General features: G+C 43.7%; 1 protein-coding gene across 1 annotated transcript; it reads left to right on the plus strand.

Annotated features, from left to right (window-relative positions):
* Positions 1-54: 54 nt before the first annotated feature.
* On the plus strand, positions 55-18,182 carry bop1 (BOP1 ribosomal biogenesis factor). The gene is made up of 16 exons (XM_072912586.1): positions 55-246; positions 2,810-3,013; positions 3,278-3,337; positions 6,331-6,485; positions 6,550-6,667; positions 6,727-6,828; positions 6,885-7,097; positions 7,155-7,316; positions 7,937-8,017; positions 8,952-9,021; positions 9,085-9,217; positions 9,639-9,822; positions 9,887-10,178; positions 12,266-12,350; positions 12,417-12,524; positions 16,878-18,182. Exons 1-16 carry the CDS (start codon positions 115-117, stop codon positions 17,029-17,031), a joined length of 2,253 nt encoding a protein of 750 aa, XP_072768687.1. The 5' UTR covers positions 55-114; the 3' UTR covers positions 17,032-18,182.
* The last annotated feature ends 1,361 nt before the right edge of the window (positions 18,183-19,543 follow it).

Here is a 19,543-nt window from a genome sequence, read left to right on the forward strand (position 1 = left end):
CTGCTTCTGTTGGGACATTGCTGACTCACTCTCCACTCCGGCAGGTGGCGCTACTGCGCCCAGTAAGAGCTGTTTGGGGGCGAAGAAGAGGTTGTTTCTCCCTGGGAACGTGGGATGGAGGACAGAATTGAGACGGAAAAGAGGCGGACAAGTGCAAAGATGAACAAGATGAGCAAAGTCTCGGAAATGACGGAAGAGAAAGAGAGGAGAATGAAGCGGAGTCTCGAGCAAGAAGAACCAGACGAGGTAAGCGAACACGAGCTGCTAGCATAGCATCGTTAGCATGACATCACGCTGTCCAAGCATGGAAAAAAGTTCAACAATGTCAGTAAAAGGAGCATTTGTTGTACTTCTGGAACATTTATACGCCTTATAACTCAAACTAATGTTGAAGAAATAAATACTAGGTTGTAGGTTATGTTTGAAAATTGTAGGACATTTTAGGGTCATCTTTGTATAACATGTGGACGATCACATCTTTATATCACATCTTTGTATAACATGTGGAAGATCACATCTTTATATCACATCTTTGTATAACATGTGGACGATCACATCTTTATATCACATCTTTGTATAGGCGAGGGCGGACCTACGTCACTTCCGCCTGCCAATCCCCTAGCAACCGGTCGCCATATTGAATTCGTTGAAAACAAACCAGCTCACAGCGAACACAGCATTGACAGAAAAGGCATCTAACGAGGTTTCACGGCATTTTAAACTGTTCTAAATGGCGTATCATTATGTAAATAGTCTTTCCAGTGAGGCTAGGTTAAGATACGAGTTAAAATGTTCTGTAGTTGGATCAGGGCCGGCCCGTGGCATAGGCCGTATAGGCAAATGCTAAGGGCGCCGTCCATCAGGGGGCGCCACGCCAGTGCCACAAATGTTGGAGGAAAAAAAACAAAAAAAACGTTGGTACTATTATTTCTAAATACAAAAAATAATCCCACGTTAATTAAAATGCAAAGTAAAGCCTATTTAATAGAAATATTATTTGTTACAACATTACGCCCCCCCCCCCCCCCCCCCCCCCCCCCTCCCGCGCACGGTGCGCCCCCTCCCTTCCCGTATCATGACTCTTTTTGGACGTCACCACATCAAAAAATCAACACAAGATGTCAAAACGGCCAAAACTGTCAGGTGCCCAAGGAAGAAAAAAAGAGAAAAGAAGAGGAGGAGAAACGAGAAAAGACAGAGGTAGCAGGTAGGTAACGTTAGCCTACATGAAATTATTTGTCTGTTACAGAATGTGATAGTAACCTGGCTTGTTAGCATTAAGCTAATGTTACATGATTCGGCAATTGCTAATCAATAAATAGCTACTTCTGTTTTAACGTCGGGTTAATATTGTGGAGGGGGCTAAATTGTTATGGAAAATAATAATGTAACGTTAGGTAATTACTGTACTCCCACCTTACATTCCTCAGGTATTAGATCTTTTAAGCAGGTGTTTTTTGTTTACATTGTTATTGCCTTCTGGTTAGCTAATGTTTGCCCTGCATGTAATAGTCACTTGTCCACCCCTTTATATATTAGGTATAGTTGTAAGTAAAAAAAAAAAGGTCAAAGATAAAGCTATTCGGTTTCTTGTGAGTATATACACTTCACTGCCGATGTGGGGGGAGGGGGGGGGGGGGGTGATGACCATCAGGGTGCATGGGATTCTTTACAGGTCGTCCTGAGAGGGAAAAAATGAAAAAATATTGAGAGATTTGAGTGCTACAACTACAAGTAATGTTTGATTACAACAAAGGAGACTTGCAGACAGCATTTTACGACTGTCTTGAAAAGTTGATTAAATGGCAACATGAAAATTATAGGGTTTATTGGTTTTTAAAAACCCAACCGTTAAGTGCAAATTTAAATGAAACCGGTTTTCGAAAATAGCCTCTATACCGTATGTTATTGTTGTGCAACAACAACAACTTCAGCTGTCGAACGTTATTCAGTAAAAATTCAACGGGTTCAACATTAGCATGGACGGTATAGCCAAGTTGTGGTTAAGAAGGTGGATTTTTGTTCCTTATATTTACCAGAAACGAAGTGATCCGAACACACGACCCGGGATTTTGGGGGACTCCAGTGAGAACCGTCCTCGTTTTCCCGGTGTAAAGCTGCGAGCCATTTGTCTCGTCTCTGTGGGCTTTTAGCACGCTTTGGCAGAACAAAATACCACCTTTGTTTTCCCTGTTTCCAGTTGTGGTTTGCACAACCAAAAACAACACAGTTTTTGGGCATTTTGGAGGCAGAATGACGGGTTTAATCAGCGCAGGTCGACAGGTTAAAGAGTAATGGCGACGGTTTGTTTTCAACGCCAGTCAGGTTGCTATGGCTCGAAGAACCCGTATGTAGCTCAGTTGCCCGGATGTCGGCCCTGCCCTATAACATGTGTACGATCACATCTTTATATCACATCTTTGTATAACATGTGGAAGATCACATCTTTATATCACATCTTTGTATAACAGGTGGAAGATCACATCTTTGTATAACATGTGGAAGATCACATCTTTGTATAACATGTGTACGATCACATCTTTATATCACATCTTTGTATAACATGTGGAAGATCAAATCTTTATATCACATCTTTGTATAACATGTGGAAGATCACATCTTTGTATAACATGTGGAAGATCACATCTTTGTATAACATGTGGAAGATCACATCTTTGGACAGAACATTGGTCTTGGATGTGTTTATTACGCTTTGTTAAATGCAAGTTGCATCCACCTATTTACATTCATGGATGCACACAACATACTGTGCATGCTATTACTCATAGGTTGTGTTTCCATGTCCTAGATGTTGAGCATCGACAGTAAGCTGTGTGACAAAGAAGTGTCAGAAAGCGAGGAGAGTGTTTACTCGGGACTCGAGGATTCAGGAAGCGATAGTGATGAGGATGATGGCCTACACAACGATGATGATGAGGATGATGGAGTACACAACCATGATGATGAAGCACAACAAGAAGGAGTACACAACCATGATGATGAAGCACAACAGGTAGTCATTTGTTCTAAGCTACCTGTTGTTGTTCCTACTTGCAGGACAACAAGTTGAATGTCATATGTTCTAAGCTATCTGTTGTTGTTCCTACTTGCAGTTCAAGAACATTTGTCATTTGTTCTAAGCTATCTGTTGTTGTTCCTACTTGCAGCTCAAGAACATTTGCCATTTGTTCTAAGCTATCTGTTGTTGTTCCTGCTTGCAGGACAACAACTTGAATGTCATATGTTCTAAGCTTTTTGTTGTTGTTCCTACTTGCAGGACAACAAGTTGAATGCCGAGAAGAAAGAAGAGTATGAGCATGACTCATCAGACGAAGAAGTGAGACCATTTTTATTCGGACATGGTGTTTTTGATACAGAAATATGGTTGACTGTATACTATGGTAAAGTAATAAGCAGATATACATGTAGAATCATCATAAAAGGTGATTTGGATCAATTCACAAAATCCTCAAATTTAGATCTTATCAGGCTTTTGTAGTCACAGTTTTTAGTTGCTGTGACGTATGTTGTTGTACAACACTTTATATCATATACTCCAATGATCTAGTAGAACTGTACAACACATTATATCATATACTCCAATGATCCAGTAGACCTGTACAACACATTATATCATATACTCCAATGATCCAGTAGAACTGTACAACACATTATATCATATACTCCAATGATCCAGTAGAACTGTACAACACATTATATCATATCCTCCAATGATCCAGTAGAACTGTACAACACATTATATCATATACCGGTACTCCAATGATCCAGTAGAACTGCACAACACATTATATCATATCCTCCAATGATCCAGTAGAACTGCACAACACATTATATTATATACTCCAATGATCCAGTAGAACTGTACAACACATTATATCATATCCTCCAATGATCCAGTAGAACTGTACAACACATTATATCATATACTCCAATGATCCAGTAGAACTGTACAACACATTATATCATATCCTCCAATGATCCAGTAGAACTGTACAACACATTATATCATATACTCCAATGATCCAGTAGAACTGTACAACACATTATATCATATACTCCAATGATCCAGTAGAACTGTACAACACATTATATCATATACTCCAATGATCCAGTAGAACTGTACAACACATTATATCATATACTCCAATGATCCAGTAGACCTGTACAACACATTATATCATATACTCCAATGATCCAGTAGAACTGTACAACACATTATATCATATACTCCAATGTGCTGATTATTTTGCATAAAGTGTTTCATTCCTATTCAACCCGCGGGGTCTTAAAAAGTCTCAAATCCTACAATTTGAGTTTAAGGCCTTAAAATGTCTAAAAATCTCAGAAAATATCTTAAATACTATTTTTAAAGGTCTTAAAAATCTATTAACGCTAAATTTTTTTTTTTTTTAAAGAATACATACATTTCAGTCCTACTTAGAAATGTTTTGATTTTTGAGGACGCTATAACGTAACTACAAAACAAAACCAAGGTAGGCTACCTGTGTTGCCCAGTAAGAATGAATCGCGCACTACCCAGTGGACTGTGCGCGCGCAGCGGTGTGTTCTTACAGCTTAACAAGGCAGCGGAGAAAACTCAACGAAAGCCGAATGACTTGCATAAAATGTAAGTGCAGGTTCACCATCTTTTGATCTGTTTACTACAGATACAGTAGTAGTACTGTACATATTTACTACAGATACAGTAGTAGTACTGTACATATTTACTACAGATACAGTAGTAGTACTGTACATGTTTACTACAGATACAGTAGTAGTACTGTACATATTTACTACAGATACAGTAGTAGAACTGTACATGTTTACTACAGATACAGTAGTAGTACTGTACATATTTACTACAGATACAGTTGTAGTACTGTACATGTTTACTACAGATACAGTTGGAGTACTGTACATGTTTACTACAGATACAGTACTGTACATGTTTGCTACAGATACAGTACTGTACATGTTTACTACAGATACAGTACTGTACATGTTTACTACAGATACCGTAGTAATACTGTACACGTTTTGATCTGTTTACTCCATTGTGACAAAAACACTGCAAAAGTGAAGCATTTAGCTTTAGCAGAGATGCTAACAGTGCAGACAATAAATATATATCTTGGACCATTGCTGGTTGTTCCATAAAAGACTTGATATGAAGTAGCACACTGCACCTTTAAAACACTTCTATGGCAAATTTGATATTATTATTATCATTATTATTATTATTATTATTATTATTATGACATTGCTGGTTGTTCCATAAAAGACTTGATATGAAGAAGCACACTGCACCTTTAAAACACTTCTATGGCAAATATGACAAATTTAATGCAGCTGAGATAGGCTTCAGTGACCCCGGAAGGGACAAGCGGTAGAAAATGGATGGATGTTTATTAATATTGTTTTGAATTAGTTTACAATAGAGTCTGGTTGTATTAAGTTGGTTGAAGCATTTAGTTTTCCAATGATAAAGAGCAGTGAATAGATTCATAGACTTACAATTCATGCTGATCTTCCTTTGGCTCTGGACTTTTTTGTCCGTATGGGTGTGAAATTATGCTCTTAAAAACTCTTAAAAAGCCTTAGTCTTAAAATGTCTTTAAAGAAATTAAATAGCCTTTAAACGTTTGTAGAAGTCTTAAAAACCCTTAGAGGCATTAAAACGCCTTAAAAAGTCTTAATAAATCTAAAAAGCTTTAAAGTCTTTAAAAAGCCTACAAAGTCTTAAAAACCCTTCGTTTTATAAAGCGTTAAATAGTCTTTGAAAGTTTGTAAAACCCTTAAGAAGTCTTAAAAAGCCTCAAATAGTCTTAAAAAGTTTGTATAAGTCTTGAAAAGTCTTAAAAGCCTTGGAAAATTTGAATAAGCCTAAAAAGTCTTGAAAAGTCTTTAAAAGTCTTAAAACCTTAGTCTTAATAAGCGTTAACTAGTCTTTAAAAGTCTTAAAAAGTCTTGAAAAGTCTTAAGAAGTCTTGTTGAAAGCTGCAGAGACCCTGAATCCAAGACCAAGTGTGTGTCACCAGACCATAGTGGATATTGACCTGACAAACTTTGAGATTATTTGGAATGACACGACGCAGGTGGAACGTTTCTCCTGTTGAGCTTCTGTCCACAGATGAGAAGAAGACCGAGGGCATGTTAATATTCCTGCCAGATGAAATGGAATGCCAACATGTGGTTTCAGGTGTGGTCCGGAGCACACTTTGTGTCCAGGTCCATACACCTTGAACCTTCCAGGAGAGCAGGACCGCAACCTGATCCCAAAACTAGTACCTTGGTCTCACGTGCTTGCAGGATATCAGGAACACGGTGGGGAACATACCGATGGAATGGTACAAGGACTTCCCTCACATTGGCTACAACTTGGACGGGAAGAAGATCTACAAGCCCATCAGAAACAAGGACGAGCTGGACGAGTTCTTGGAAAAGATGGAGAACCCCGACTACTGGTGAGCTGTTCACGTTGGACCGGCCTGACGCTGTCCAGCGTGCCAACATGTGGTTCTCGTGCAGGAGAACGGTGACCGACAAGCAGACGGCCAGTGACATCGTCTTGTCCGACGAGCAGGTGGAGCTGGTGAAGCGCCTGCAGAAAGGACAGTTTGGAGATGTCAACTTCCAGGAGCACCAGGTGAGGCAGGAAGTTCCTGGTCAAAGGTTGAGGCTAAGATGCTAAGGTGTGCTCCACAGCCTTCGGTGGATTTCTTCAGTGGAGACGTGATGCTGCACCCTGTCACCAACAGACCAGCTGACAAGCGCAGCTTCATCCCGTCCCTCATTGAGAAGGAGAAGGTAATGTCACAGTCTTCCCTGGTCTGTGGGCGCCACTCAAATCCGTCTGCTTTCAGGTCTCCAAACTAGTCCACGCCATAAAGATGGGCTGGATCAAGCCTCGCCGGGCGCAGGATGACAGCAGGGGGCGCTACTATGACCTGTGGGGCAAAGAGGACTCGTCTCTCCTGGCTAAGCACAAAATGCACCTGCCTGCCCCTAAGACCCTCCTCCCTGGTCACCAGGAGTCCTACAACCCCCCACCAGAGTACCTGTTCACCCAGGAGGAGGTAAGTCACCGGAGTATGGTGGCCAGGTCACATCTTCATTGTTCCTCTTCTCTGCAGCAAGCTCTGTGGGAGCAGCAGGATCCTTCAGACAGGAAGTTGCCCTTTGTCCCCAGGAAGTTCTCCAGCCTGCGGCAGGTTCCCGCCTTTCCTCGTTTCATCCATGAGAGATTCGAGCGTTGCCTCGACCTTTACCTGTGCCCTCGCCAGAGAAAGATGAGGGTAAGACCGGACTCGGGGTCACGCTTTAAGACCAGACTCACACTCGGGGTCACGCTATAAAACCAGGCATGGGGTCACGCTTTAAGACCGGACTCTGGCGTCACTCTATAAGACCGGATTCGGGGTCACACTTTAAGATTGGACTCAGACTCAGGGTTACTCTTTAAGACCAGACTCGGGGTCACTCTTTAAGACCAGACTCGGGGTCACTCTTTAAGACCAGACTCGGGGTCACTCTTTAAGACCAGACTCGGGGTCACTCTTTAAGACCAGACTCAGGGTCACTCTTTAAGACCAGACTCAGGGTCACTCTTTAAGACCAGACTCGGGGTCACTCTTTAAGACCAGACTCGGGGTCACTCTTTAAGACCAGACTCGGGGTCACTCTTTAAGACCAGACTCGGGGTCACTCTTTAAGACCAGACTCGGGGTCACTCTTTAAGACCAGACTCTGGGGTCAGGCTTTAAGTCCAGACTCAGACTTGGTGTCGCGCTTGATGACCAGACTCGGGGTCACGGTTTAAGACCAGACTCAAGGTCAAGGTTTAAGACCGGACTCGGGGTCTAGGTTTAAGACCATGTATGAGAGCAGGCGCTTGCTAACAGTTGTTGCTCCGCAGGTTAATGTGGATCCTGAAGATCTGATTCCAAAGCTTCCTAAACCTAAAGACCTGCAGCCTTTCCCCACTACACAGTCGCTGGTACGCATACGCACACACACACACCTGTTGACTGTATATTTACCTGTGTTCAGGTTTATAAGAGACACACACACCTGTCACCTGTATATATACCTGTGTTCATGTTTATAAGGGTCACACTCACCTGTATATATACCTGTGTTCAGGTTTATAAGGGTCACACTCACCTGTATACTTACCTGTGTTCAGGTTTATAAGGGACACACTCACCTGTATACTTACCTGTGTTCAGGTTTATAAGGGACACACACACCTGTCACCTGTATATATACCTGTGTTCATGTTTATAAGGGTCACACTCACCTGTATATATACCTGTGTTCATGTTTATAAGGGTCACACTCACCTGTATACTTACCTGTGTTCAGGTTTATAAGGGTCACACTCACCTGTATACTTACCTGTGTTCAGGTTTATAAGGGTCACACTCACCAGTATACTTACCTGTGTTCAGGTTTATAAGGGTCACACTCACCTGTATACTTACCTGTGTTCAGGTTTATAAGGGACACACTCACCTGTATACTTACCTGTGTTCAGGTTTATAAGGGACACACACACCTGTCACCTGTATATATACCTGTGTTCATGTTTATAAGGGTCACACTCACCTGTATATATACCTGTGTTCATGTTTATAAGGGTCACACTCACCTGTATACTTACCTGTGTTCAGGTTTATAAGGGTCACACTCACCAGTATACTTACCTGTGTTCAGGTTTATAAGGGTCACACTCACCTGTATACTTACCTGTGTTCAGGTTTATAAGGGTCACACTCACCTGTATACTTACCTGTGTTCAGGTTTATAAGGGTCACACTCACCTGTATACTTACCTGTGTTCATGTTTATAAGGGTCACACTCACCTGTATACTTACCTGTGTTCAGGTTTATAAGGGTCACACTCACCTGTATACTTACCTGTGTTCAGGTTTATAAGGGTCACAGCAGTTTGGTGCGGTCCATCAGTGTTTCTCCATCAGGACAGTGGCTTGCTTCAGGTAACTGTGTGGGCGTGGCTTAATGTGTGGTGGGTGTGGCCTAAAGCCAAGTGACTCTTGCAGGAAGTGATGACTGCTGCGTCAGGCTGTGGGAGGTGTGTTCATCTCGCTGTGTGAAGGTGGTCCAGGTGGGCGGAGCCGTGAAGAGCGTGTGCTGGAATCCCAACCCGTCCGTCTGTCTCCTCGCCGTGGCCCTGTAAGCCACACCTTGCAGCCGCCATCTTGTCACTGACCGCCTCGCACCAAGCACTCGCCACACCTTGTAGTCGCCATCTTGTCACTGACCGCCTCGCACCAAGCACTCGCCACACCTTGTAGTCGCCATCTTGTCACTGACCGCCTCGCACCAAGCACTCGCCACACCTTGTAGTCGCCATCTTGTCACTGACCGCCTCGCACCAAGCACTCGCCACACCTTGTAGTCGCCATCTTGTCACTGACCGCCTCGCACCAAGCACTCGCCACACCTTGTAGTCGCCATCTTGTCACTGACCGCCTCGCACCAAGCACTCGCCACACCTTGCAGTCGCCATCTTGTCACTGACCGCCTCGCACCAAGCACTCGCCACACCTTGTAGTCGCCATCTTGTCACTGACCGCCTGTCTGCCGCCTGCAGGGAGTCGCTGGTGTTGATCATGTCGCCCTCCTTGGCGGACAGAGAGGTGGCCTTGAGCTCGGAACGTCTCCTCGCTGCTCCGCAGGAGGCGGAGCCTGCAGAGGCGGTGGGGGCGGTGACCTGGGTGGAATGTGAGCGGGAGGAGCAGAACCACAGCATCCGCCTGAAGATCCAACATCCCAAAGTGTGAAGCCTGAGTGGAAGTACGTGGTCAGGCAGCAATACTCACCTGTGCCTGCTTGTGTCAGCCTGTGCGACAGGTGGTGTGGCACGCCAAGGGAGACTACCTGGCCTCGCTGATGCCCGACCACTCCAGCCATCAGCAGGTCTTCATCCACCAGCTGAGCAGAAGGCGGAGCCAGAACCCCTTCAGGCGCAACAAGGGTCTGGTCCAGAGCGTGTGTTTCCACCCCATCCGGCCTTACTTCTTTGTGGCCACCCAGCGCTCCGTCAGGATCTACAACCTGGTCAAGCAGGAGATGACCAAGAAACTCCAGGCCAACTCCAAGTGGATCTCCAGCATGGCTGTCCACCCTGGAGGTGAACCATGGTCTTGGACCAGAGTCCAGCCAAACCACTTCTTTCTTTCTCATCTTGCATGTGGCAGATATCATGATCCATAATGTGTTGGATGATATCATGAACAACTGCTGATCCGTTATGTGTTGGAGTGATATCAGGAATGATCCATAATACTAATAAACCTACTCAGTGGCCTAGTGGTTAGAGTGTCCGCCTTGAGATCGGTAGGTTGTGAGTTCAAATCCCGGCCGAGTCATACCAAAGACTATAAAAATGGGACCCATTACCTCCCTGCTTGGCACTCAGCATCAAGGGTTGGAATTGGGGGTTAAATCACCAAAATGATTCCCGGGCGCGGCCACCGCTGCTGCCCACTGCTCCCCTCACCTCCCAGGGGGTGATCAAGGGTGATGGGTCAAATGCAGAGAATAATCTCGCCACACCTAGTGTGTGTGTGTGACAATCATTGGTACTTTAACTTTAACTTTAACTTTATAATGTGTTGGATGATATCATGAATAACTGCTGATCCATAATGGGTTGGATGATATCATGAATAACTGCTGATCCATAATGTGTTGGATGATATCATGAATAACTGCTGATCCATAATGTGTTGGATGATATCATGAATAACTGCTGATCCATAATGTGTTGGATGATATCATGAACAACTGCTGATCTATAATGTGTTGGATGATATCATGAATAACTGCTGATCCATAATGTGTTGGATGATATGATGAATAACTGCTGATCCATAATGTGTTGGATGATATGATGAATGATCCATAATGTGTTGGATGATATGATGAATGATCCATAATGTGTTGGATGACATCATGAATGATCCATAATGTGTTGGATGATATGATGAATGATCCATAATGTGTTGGATGATATCAGGAATGATCCATAATGTGTTGGATGATATCAGGAGTGATCCATAATGTGTTGGATGATATCATGAATAACTGCTGATCCATAATGTGTTGGATGATATCATGAATAACTGCTGATCCAAAATGTGTTGGATGATATCAGGAATGATCCATAATGTGTTGGATGATATCATGAATAACTGCTGATCCATAATGGGTTGGATGATATGATGAATAACTGCTGATCCATAATGTGTTGGATGATATCATGAATAACTGCTGATCCATAATGTGTTGGATGATATCAGGAATGATCCATAATGTGTTGGATGATATCATGAATAACTGCTGGTCCATAATGTGTTGGATGATATCAGGAATGATCCATAATGTGTTGGATGATATCATGAATAACTGCTGATCCATAATGTGTTGGATGATATCATGAATAACTGCTGATCCATAATGTGTTGGATGATATCATGAATAACTGCTGATCCATAATGTGTTGGATGATATCATGAATAACTGCTGATCCATAATGTGTTGGATGATATCATGAACAACTGCTGATCCATAATGTGTTGGATGATATCATGAACAACTGCTGGGCCATAATGTGTTGGATGATATGATGAATGATCCATAATGTGTTGGATGATATCATGAATGATCCATAATGTGTTGGATGACATCATGAATGATCCATAATGTGTTGGATGATATCAGGAGTGATCCATAATGTGTTGGATGATATGATGAATAACTGCTGATCCATAATGTGTTGGATGATATCATGAATGATCCATAATGTGTTGGATGACATCATGAATGATCCATAATGTGTTGGATGATATGATGAATGATCCATAATGTGTTGGATGATATCAGGAGTGATCCATAATGTGTTGGATGATATGATGAATGATCCATAATGTGTTGGATGATATCAGGAGTGATCCATAATGTGTTGGATGATATGATGAATGATCCATAATGTGTTGGATGATATCAGGAATGATCCATAATGTGTTGGATGATATCAGGAATGATCCATAATGTGTTGGATGATATCAGGAATGATCCATAATGTGTTGGATGATATCAGGAATGATCCATAATGTGTTGGATGATATCAGGAATGATCCATAATGTGTTGGATGATATCAGGAGTGATCCATAATGTGTTGGATGATATGATGAATGATCCATAATGTGTTGCAGGTGATCATGTGATCTGTGCCAGCTATGACTGCCGACTCAGCTGGTTTGACCTTGACCTCTCAACCAAACCCTACAAGATGTTAAGGTAGGTACTGTATCAGTCAGCATGCTCTCTCCAAGTCCTGCTGATGACATCACTTCCTGTCTGCAGACACCATAAGAAGGCAGTGAGGGGCGTGGCCTATCACAGACTTTACCCGCTGTTTGCTTCAGCGTCTGACGATGGCTCAGTCATAGTCTGCCATGGCACCGTATACAAGTAGGTACACACACATGATGTCATAGTCTGCCATGACACCGTATACAAGTAGGTACACACACATGATGTCATAGTCTGCCATGACACCGTATACAAGTAGGTACACACACACACACACACACACATGATGGCTCAGTCATAGTCTGCCATGACACCGTATACAAGTAGGTACACACACACACACACACACACATGATGGCTCAGTCATAGTCTGCCATGACACCGTATACAAGTAGGTACACACACACACACACACATGATGGCTCAGTCATAGTCTGCCATGACACCGTATACAAGTAGGTACACACACACACACACACACATGATGGCTCAGTCATAGTCTGCCATGGCACCGTATACAAGTAGGTACACACACACACACACACACACATGATGGCTCAGTCATAGTCTGCCATGACACCGTATACAAGTAGGTACACACACACACACACACACACATGATGGCTCAGTCATAGTCTGCCATGACACCGTATACAAGTAGGTACACACACACACATGATGTCATAGTCTGCCATGGCACCGTATACAAGTAGGTACACACACATGATGTCATAGTCTGTCATGACACCGTATACAAGTAGGTACACACACATGATGTCATAGTCTGCCATGGCACCGTATACAAGTAGGTACACACACATGATGTCATAGTCTGCCATGACACCGTATACAAGTAGGTACACACACACACACACACACACATGATGGGTCAGTCATAGTCTGCCATGACACCGTATATAAGTAGGTACACACACACACACACACACACACATGATGGCTCAGTCATAGTCTGCCATGGCACTGTATACAAGTAGGTACACACACACATGATGTCATAGTCTGTCATGACACCGTATACAAGTAGGTACACACACATGATGTCATAGTCTGTCATGACACCGTATACAAGTAGGTACACACACACACATGATGTCATAGTCTGCCATGACACCGTATACAAGTAGGTACACACACACACATGATGTCATAGTCTGCCATGGCACTGTATACAAGTAGGTACACACACATGATGTCATAGTCTGCCATGACACCGTATACAAGTAGGTACACACACACACATGATGGCTCAGTCATAGTCTGCCATGGCACCGTATACAAGTAGGTACACACACACACACACACACATGATGGCTCAGTCATAGTCTGCCATGACACCGTATACAAGTAGGTACACACACACACACACATGATGTCATAGTCTGCCATGACACCGTATACAAGTAGGTACACACACACACACACACACGATGTCATAGTCTGCCATGACACCGTATACAAGTAGGTACACACACACACACACACACATGATGGCTCAGTCATAGTCTGTCATGACACCGTATACAAGTAGGTACACACACACACACACACACATGATGGCTCAGTCATAGTCTGCCATGACACCGTATACAAGTAGGTACACACACACACACACACATGATGGCTCAGTCATAGTCTGTCATGACACCGTATACAAGTAGGTACACACACACACACACATGATGGCTCAGTCATAGTCTGCCATGACACCGTATACAAGTAGGTACACACACACACACACACACATGATGGCTCAGTCATAGTCTGTCATGACACCGTATACAAGTAGGTACACACACACACACACACATGATGGCTCAGTCATAGTCTGTCATGACACCGTATACAAGTAGGTACACACACACACACACACATGATGGCTCAGTCATAGTCTGCCATGACACCGTATACAAGTAGGTACACACACACACACACATGATGGCTCAGTCATAGTCTGCCATGACACCGTATACAAGTAGGTACACACACACACACACATGATGGCTCAGTCATAGTCTGTCATGACACCGTATACAAGTAGGTACACACACACACACACACACACACACATGATGGCTCAGTCATAGTCTGCCATGACACCGTATACAAGTAGGTACACACACACACACACACATGATGGCTCAGTCATAGTCTGTCATGACACCGTATACAAGTAGGTACACACACACACACACACATGATGGCTCAGTCATAGTCTGTCATGACACCGTATACAAGTAGGTACACACACACACACACACACATGATGGCTCAGTCATAGTCTGCCATGACACCGTATACAAGTAGGTACACACACACACACATGATGGCTCAGTCATAGTCTGCCATGACACCGTATACAAGTAGGTACACACACACACACACACATGATGGCTCAGTCATAGTCTGCCATGGCACTGTATACAAGTAGGTACACACACATGATGTCATAGTCTGCCATGACACCGTATACAAGTAGGTACACACACACACATGATGGCTCAGTCATAGTCTGCCATGGCACTGTATACAAGTAGGTACACACACATGATGTCATAGTCTGCCATGACACCGTATACAAGTAGGTACACACACACACATGATGGCTCAGTCATAGTCTGCCATGGCACCGTATACAAGTAGGTACACACACACACACACACACACATGATGGCTCAGTCATAGTCTGCCATGACACCGTATACAAGTAGGTACACACACACACACACACATGATGGCTCAGTCATAGTCTGTCATGACACCGTATACAAGTAGGTACACACACACACACACACACATGATGGCTCAGTCATAGTCTGTCATGACACCGTATACAAGTAGGTACACACACACACACACACATGATGGCTCAGTCATAGTCTGTCATGACACCGTATACAAGTAGGTACACACACACACACACACATGATGGCTCAGTCATAGTCTGTCATGACACCGTATACAAGTAGGTACACACACACACACACACATGATGGCTCAGTCATAGTCTGCCATGACACCGTATACAAGTAGGTACACACACACACACACATGATGGCTCAGTCATAGTCTGCCATGACACCGTATACAAGTAGGTACACACACACACACACACACACACATGATGGCTCAGTCATAGTCTGTCATGACACCGTATACAAGTAGGTACACACACACACACACACACACACATGATGGCTCAGTCATAGTCTGCCATGACACCGTATACAAGTAGGTACACACACACACACACACATGATGGCTCAGTCATAGTCTGTCATGACACCGTATACAAGTAGGTACACACACACACACACACACATGATGGCTCAGTCATAGTCTGTCATGACACCGTATACAAGTAGGTACACACACACACACACATGATGTCATAGTCTGCCATGACACCGTATACAAGTAGGTACACACACACACATGATGGCTCAGTCATAGTCTGCCATGACACCGTATACAAGTAGGTACACACACACACACACATGATGGCTCAGTCATAGTCTGCCATGACACCGTATACAAGTAGGTACACACACACACACACACACACATGATGGCTCAGTCATAGTCTGCCATGACACCGTATACAAGTAGGTACACACACACACACACATGATGGCTCAGTCATAGTCTGCCATGACACCGTATACAAGTAGGTACACACACACACACACACACACACATGATGGCTCAGTCATAGTCTGTCATGACACCGTATACAAGTAGGTACACACACACACACACACACACATGATGGCTCAGTCATAGTCTGCCATGACACCGTATACAAGTAGGTACACACACACACACACACATGATGGCTCAGTCATAGTCTGTCATGACACCGTATACAAGTAGGTACACACACACACACACATGATGGCTCAGTCATAGTCTGCCATGACACCGTATACAAGTAGGTACACACACACACACACATGATGGCTCAGTCATAGTCTGCCATGACACCGTATACAAGTAGGTACACACACACACACACACATGATGGCTCAGTCATAGTCTGTCATGACACCGTATACAAGTAGGTACACACACACACACACATGATGGCTCAGTCATAGTCTGCCATGACACCGTATACAAGTAGGTACACACACACACACACACATGATGGCTCAGTCATAGTCTGCCATGACACCGTATACAAGTAGGTACACACACACACACACACATGATGGCTCAGTCATAGTCTGTCATGACACCGTATACAAGTAGGTACACACACACACACACATGATGGCTCAGTCATAGTCTGCCATGACACCGTATACAAGTAGGTACACACACACACACACACATGATGGCTCAGTCATAGTCTGCCATGACACCGTATACAAGTAGGTACACACACAGTAAATGATGATGTCACACACACACAGTAAATGATGATGTCACACACACACAGTAAATGATGATGTCACACACACACACACAGTAAATGATGATGTCATCTTCCAGTGACCTGCTGCAGAATCCACTCATTGTTCCAGTGAAGGTGCTAAGAGGTCATGTGACCACTCATGACCTCGGTGTCCTGGATGTGACCTTTCACCCCACACAGCCTTGGGTCTTCTCGTCTGGTGCCGACGCTACCATCAGACTTTTTACCTAGACTGCCACCCCACTTGTCACCTAGACTACCATCAGACTTTTTACCTAGACTACCACCCCATTTGTCACCTAGACTACCATCAGACTTTTTACCTAGACTATCACCCCACTTGTCACCTAGACTACCATCAGACTTTTTACCTAGACTACCACCCCACTTATCACGTAGACTACCATCAGACTTTTTACCTAGACTATCACCCCACTTGTCACCTAGACTACCATCAGACTTTTTACCTAGACTACCACCCCACTTGTCACCTAGACTACCATCAGACTTGTCACCGAGGCTACCATCAGACTTGTCACCTAGACTACCATCAGACTTGTCACCTATACTACCAACAGACTTGTCACCTAGACTACCATCAGACTTGTCACCTAGACTACCATCAGATTTGTCACCTGGACTACCATCAGACTTGTCACCTAGATTACCATCAGACTTGTCACCTAGACTACCATCAGACTTGTCACCTAGATTACATCAGACTTGTCACCTAGACTACCATCAGACTTGTCACCTAGATTACCATCAGATTTGTCACCTAGATTACCATCAGACTTGTCACCTAGACTACCATCAGACTTGTCACCTAGATTACCATCAGACTTGTCACCTAGACTACCATCAGACTTTTTACCTAGACTATCACCCCACTTGTCACCTAGACTACCATCAGACTTTTTACCTAGACTACCACCCCACTTATCACGTAGACTACCATCAGACTTTTTACCTAGACTATCACCCCACTTGTCACCTAGACTACCATCAGACTTTTTACCTAGACTACCACCCCACTTGTCACCTAGACTACCATCAGACTTGTCACCGAGGCTACCATCAGACTTGTCACCTAGACTACCATCAGACTTGTCACCTATACTACCAACAGACTTGTCACCTAGACTACCATCAGACTTGTCACCTAGACTACCATCAGATTTGTCACCTGGACTACCATCAGACTTGTCACCTAGATTACCATCAGACTTGTCACCTAGACTACCATCAGACTTGTCACCTAGATTACATCAGACTTGTCACCTAGACTACCATCAGACTTGTCACCTAGATTACCATCAGATTTGTCACCTAGATTACCATCAGACTTGTCACCTAGACTACCATCAGACTTGTCACCTAGATTACCATCAGACTTGTCAACTAGACTACCATCAGACTTTTTGCCTCGACTACCATCAGACTTGTCACCTAGACTACCATCAGACTTGTCACCTGGACTACCATCAGACTTGTCACCTAGACTACCATCAGACTTGTCACCTAGATTACATCAGACTTGTCACCTAGACTACCATCAGACTTGTCACCTAGATTACATCAGACTTGTCACCTAGACTACCATCAGACTTGTCACCTAGATTACATCAGACTTGTCACCTATACTACCAACAGACTTGTCACCTAGACTACCATCAGACTTGTCACCTAGACTACCATCAGATTTGTCACCTGGACTACCATCAGACTTGTCACCTAGATTACCATCAGACTTGTCACCTAGACTACCATCAGACTTGTCACCTAGACTACCATCAGACTTGTCACCTAGACTACCATCAGACTTGTCACCTAGATTACATCAGACTTGTCACCTAGACTACCATCAGACTTGTCACCTAGACTACCATCAGACTTGTCACCTAGATTACATCAGACTTGTCACCTATACTACCAACAGACTTGTCACCTAGACTACCATCAGACTTGTCACCTAGACTACCATCAGATTTGTCACCTGGACTACCATCAGACTTGTCACCTAGATTACCATCAGACTTGTCACCTAGACTACCATCAGACTTGTCACCTAGATTACATCAGACTTGTCACCTAGACTACCATCAGACTTGTCACCTAGATTACCATCAGATTTGTCACCTAGATTACCATCAGACTTGTCACCTAGACTACCATCAGACTTGTCACCTAGATTACCATCAGACTTGTCAACTAGACTACCATCAGACTTTTTGCCTCGACTACCATCAGACTTGTCACCTAGACTACCATCAGACTTGTCACCTGGACTACCATCAGACTTGTCACCTAGACTACCATCAGACTTGTCACCTAGATTACATCAGACTTGTCACCTAGACTACCATCAGACTTGTCACCTAGACTACCATCAGACTTGTCACCTGGACTACCATCAGACTTGTCACCTAGACTACCATCAGACTTGTCACCTAGATTACATCAGACTTGTCACCTAGACTACCATCAGACTTGTCACCTGGACTACCATCAGACTTGTCACCTAGACTACCATCAGACTTGTCACCTAGATTACATCAGACTTGTCACCTAGACTACCATCAGACTTGTCACCTGGACTACCATCAGACTTGTCACCTAGACTACCATCAGACTTGTCACCTAGACTACCATCAGACTTTTTACTTGTCAGGATTCTTCTAATAAATGTTTTTCTTCTTTTTAATGAAAACCTGCAGGAGTTGTTTTATTTGTATAAATGTAC

This window comes from Nerophis lumbriciformis, linkage group LG37 (genome assembly GCF_033978685.3).
Source record: "Nerophis lumbriciformis linkage group LG37, RoL_Nlum_v2.1, whole genome shotgun sequence".
NCBI lineage: Eukaryota > Metazoa > Chordata > Actinopteri > Syngnathiformes > Syngnathidae > Nerophis > Nerophis lumbriciformis.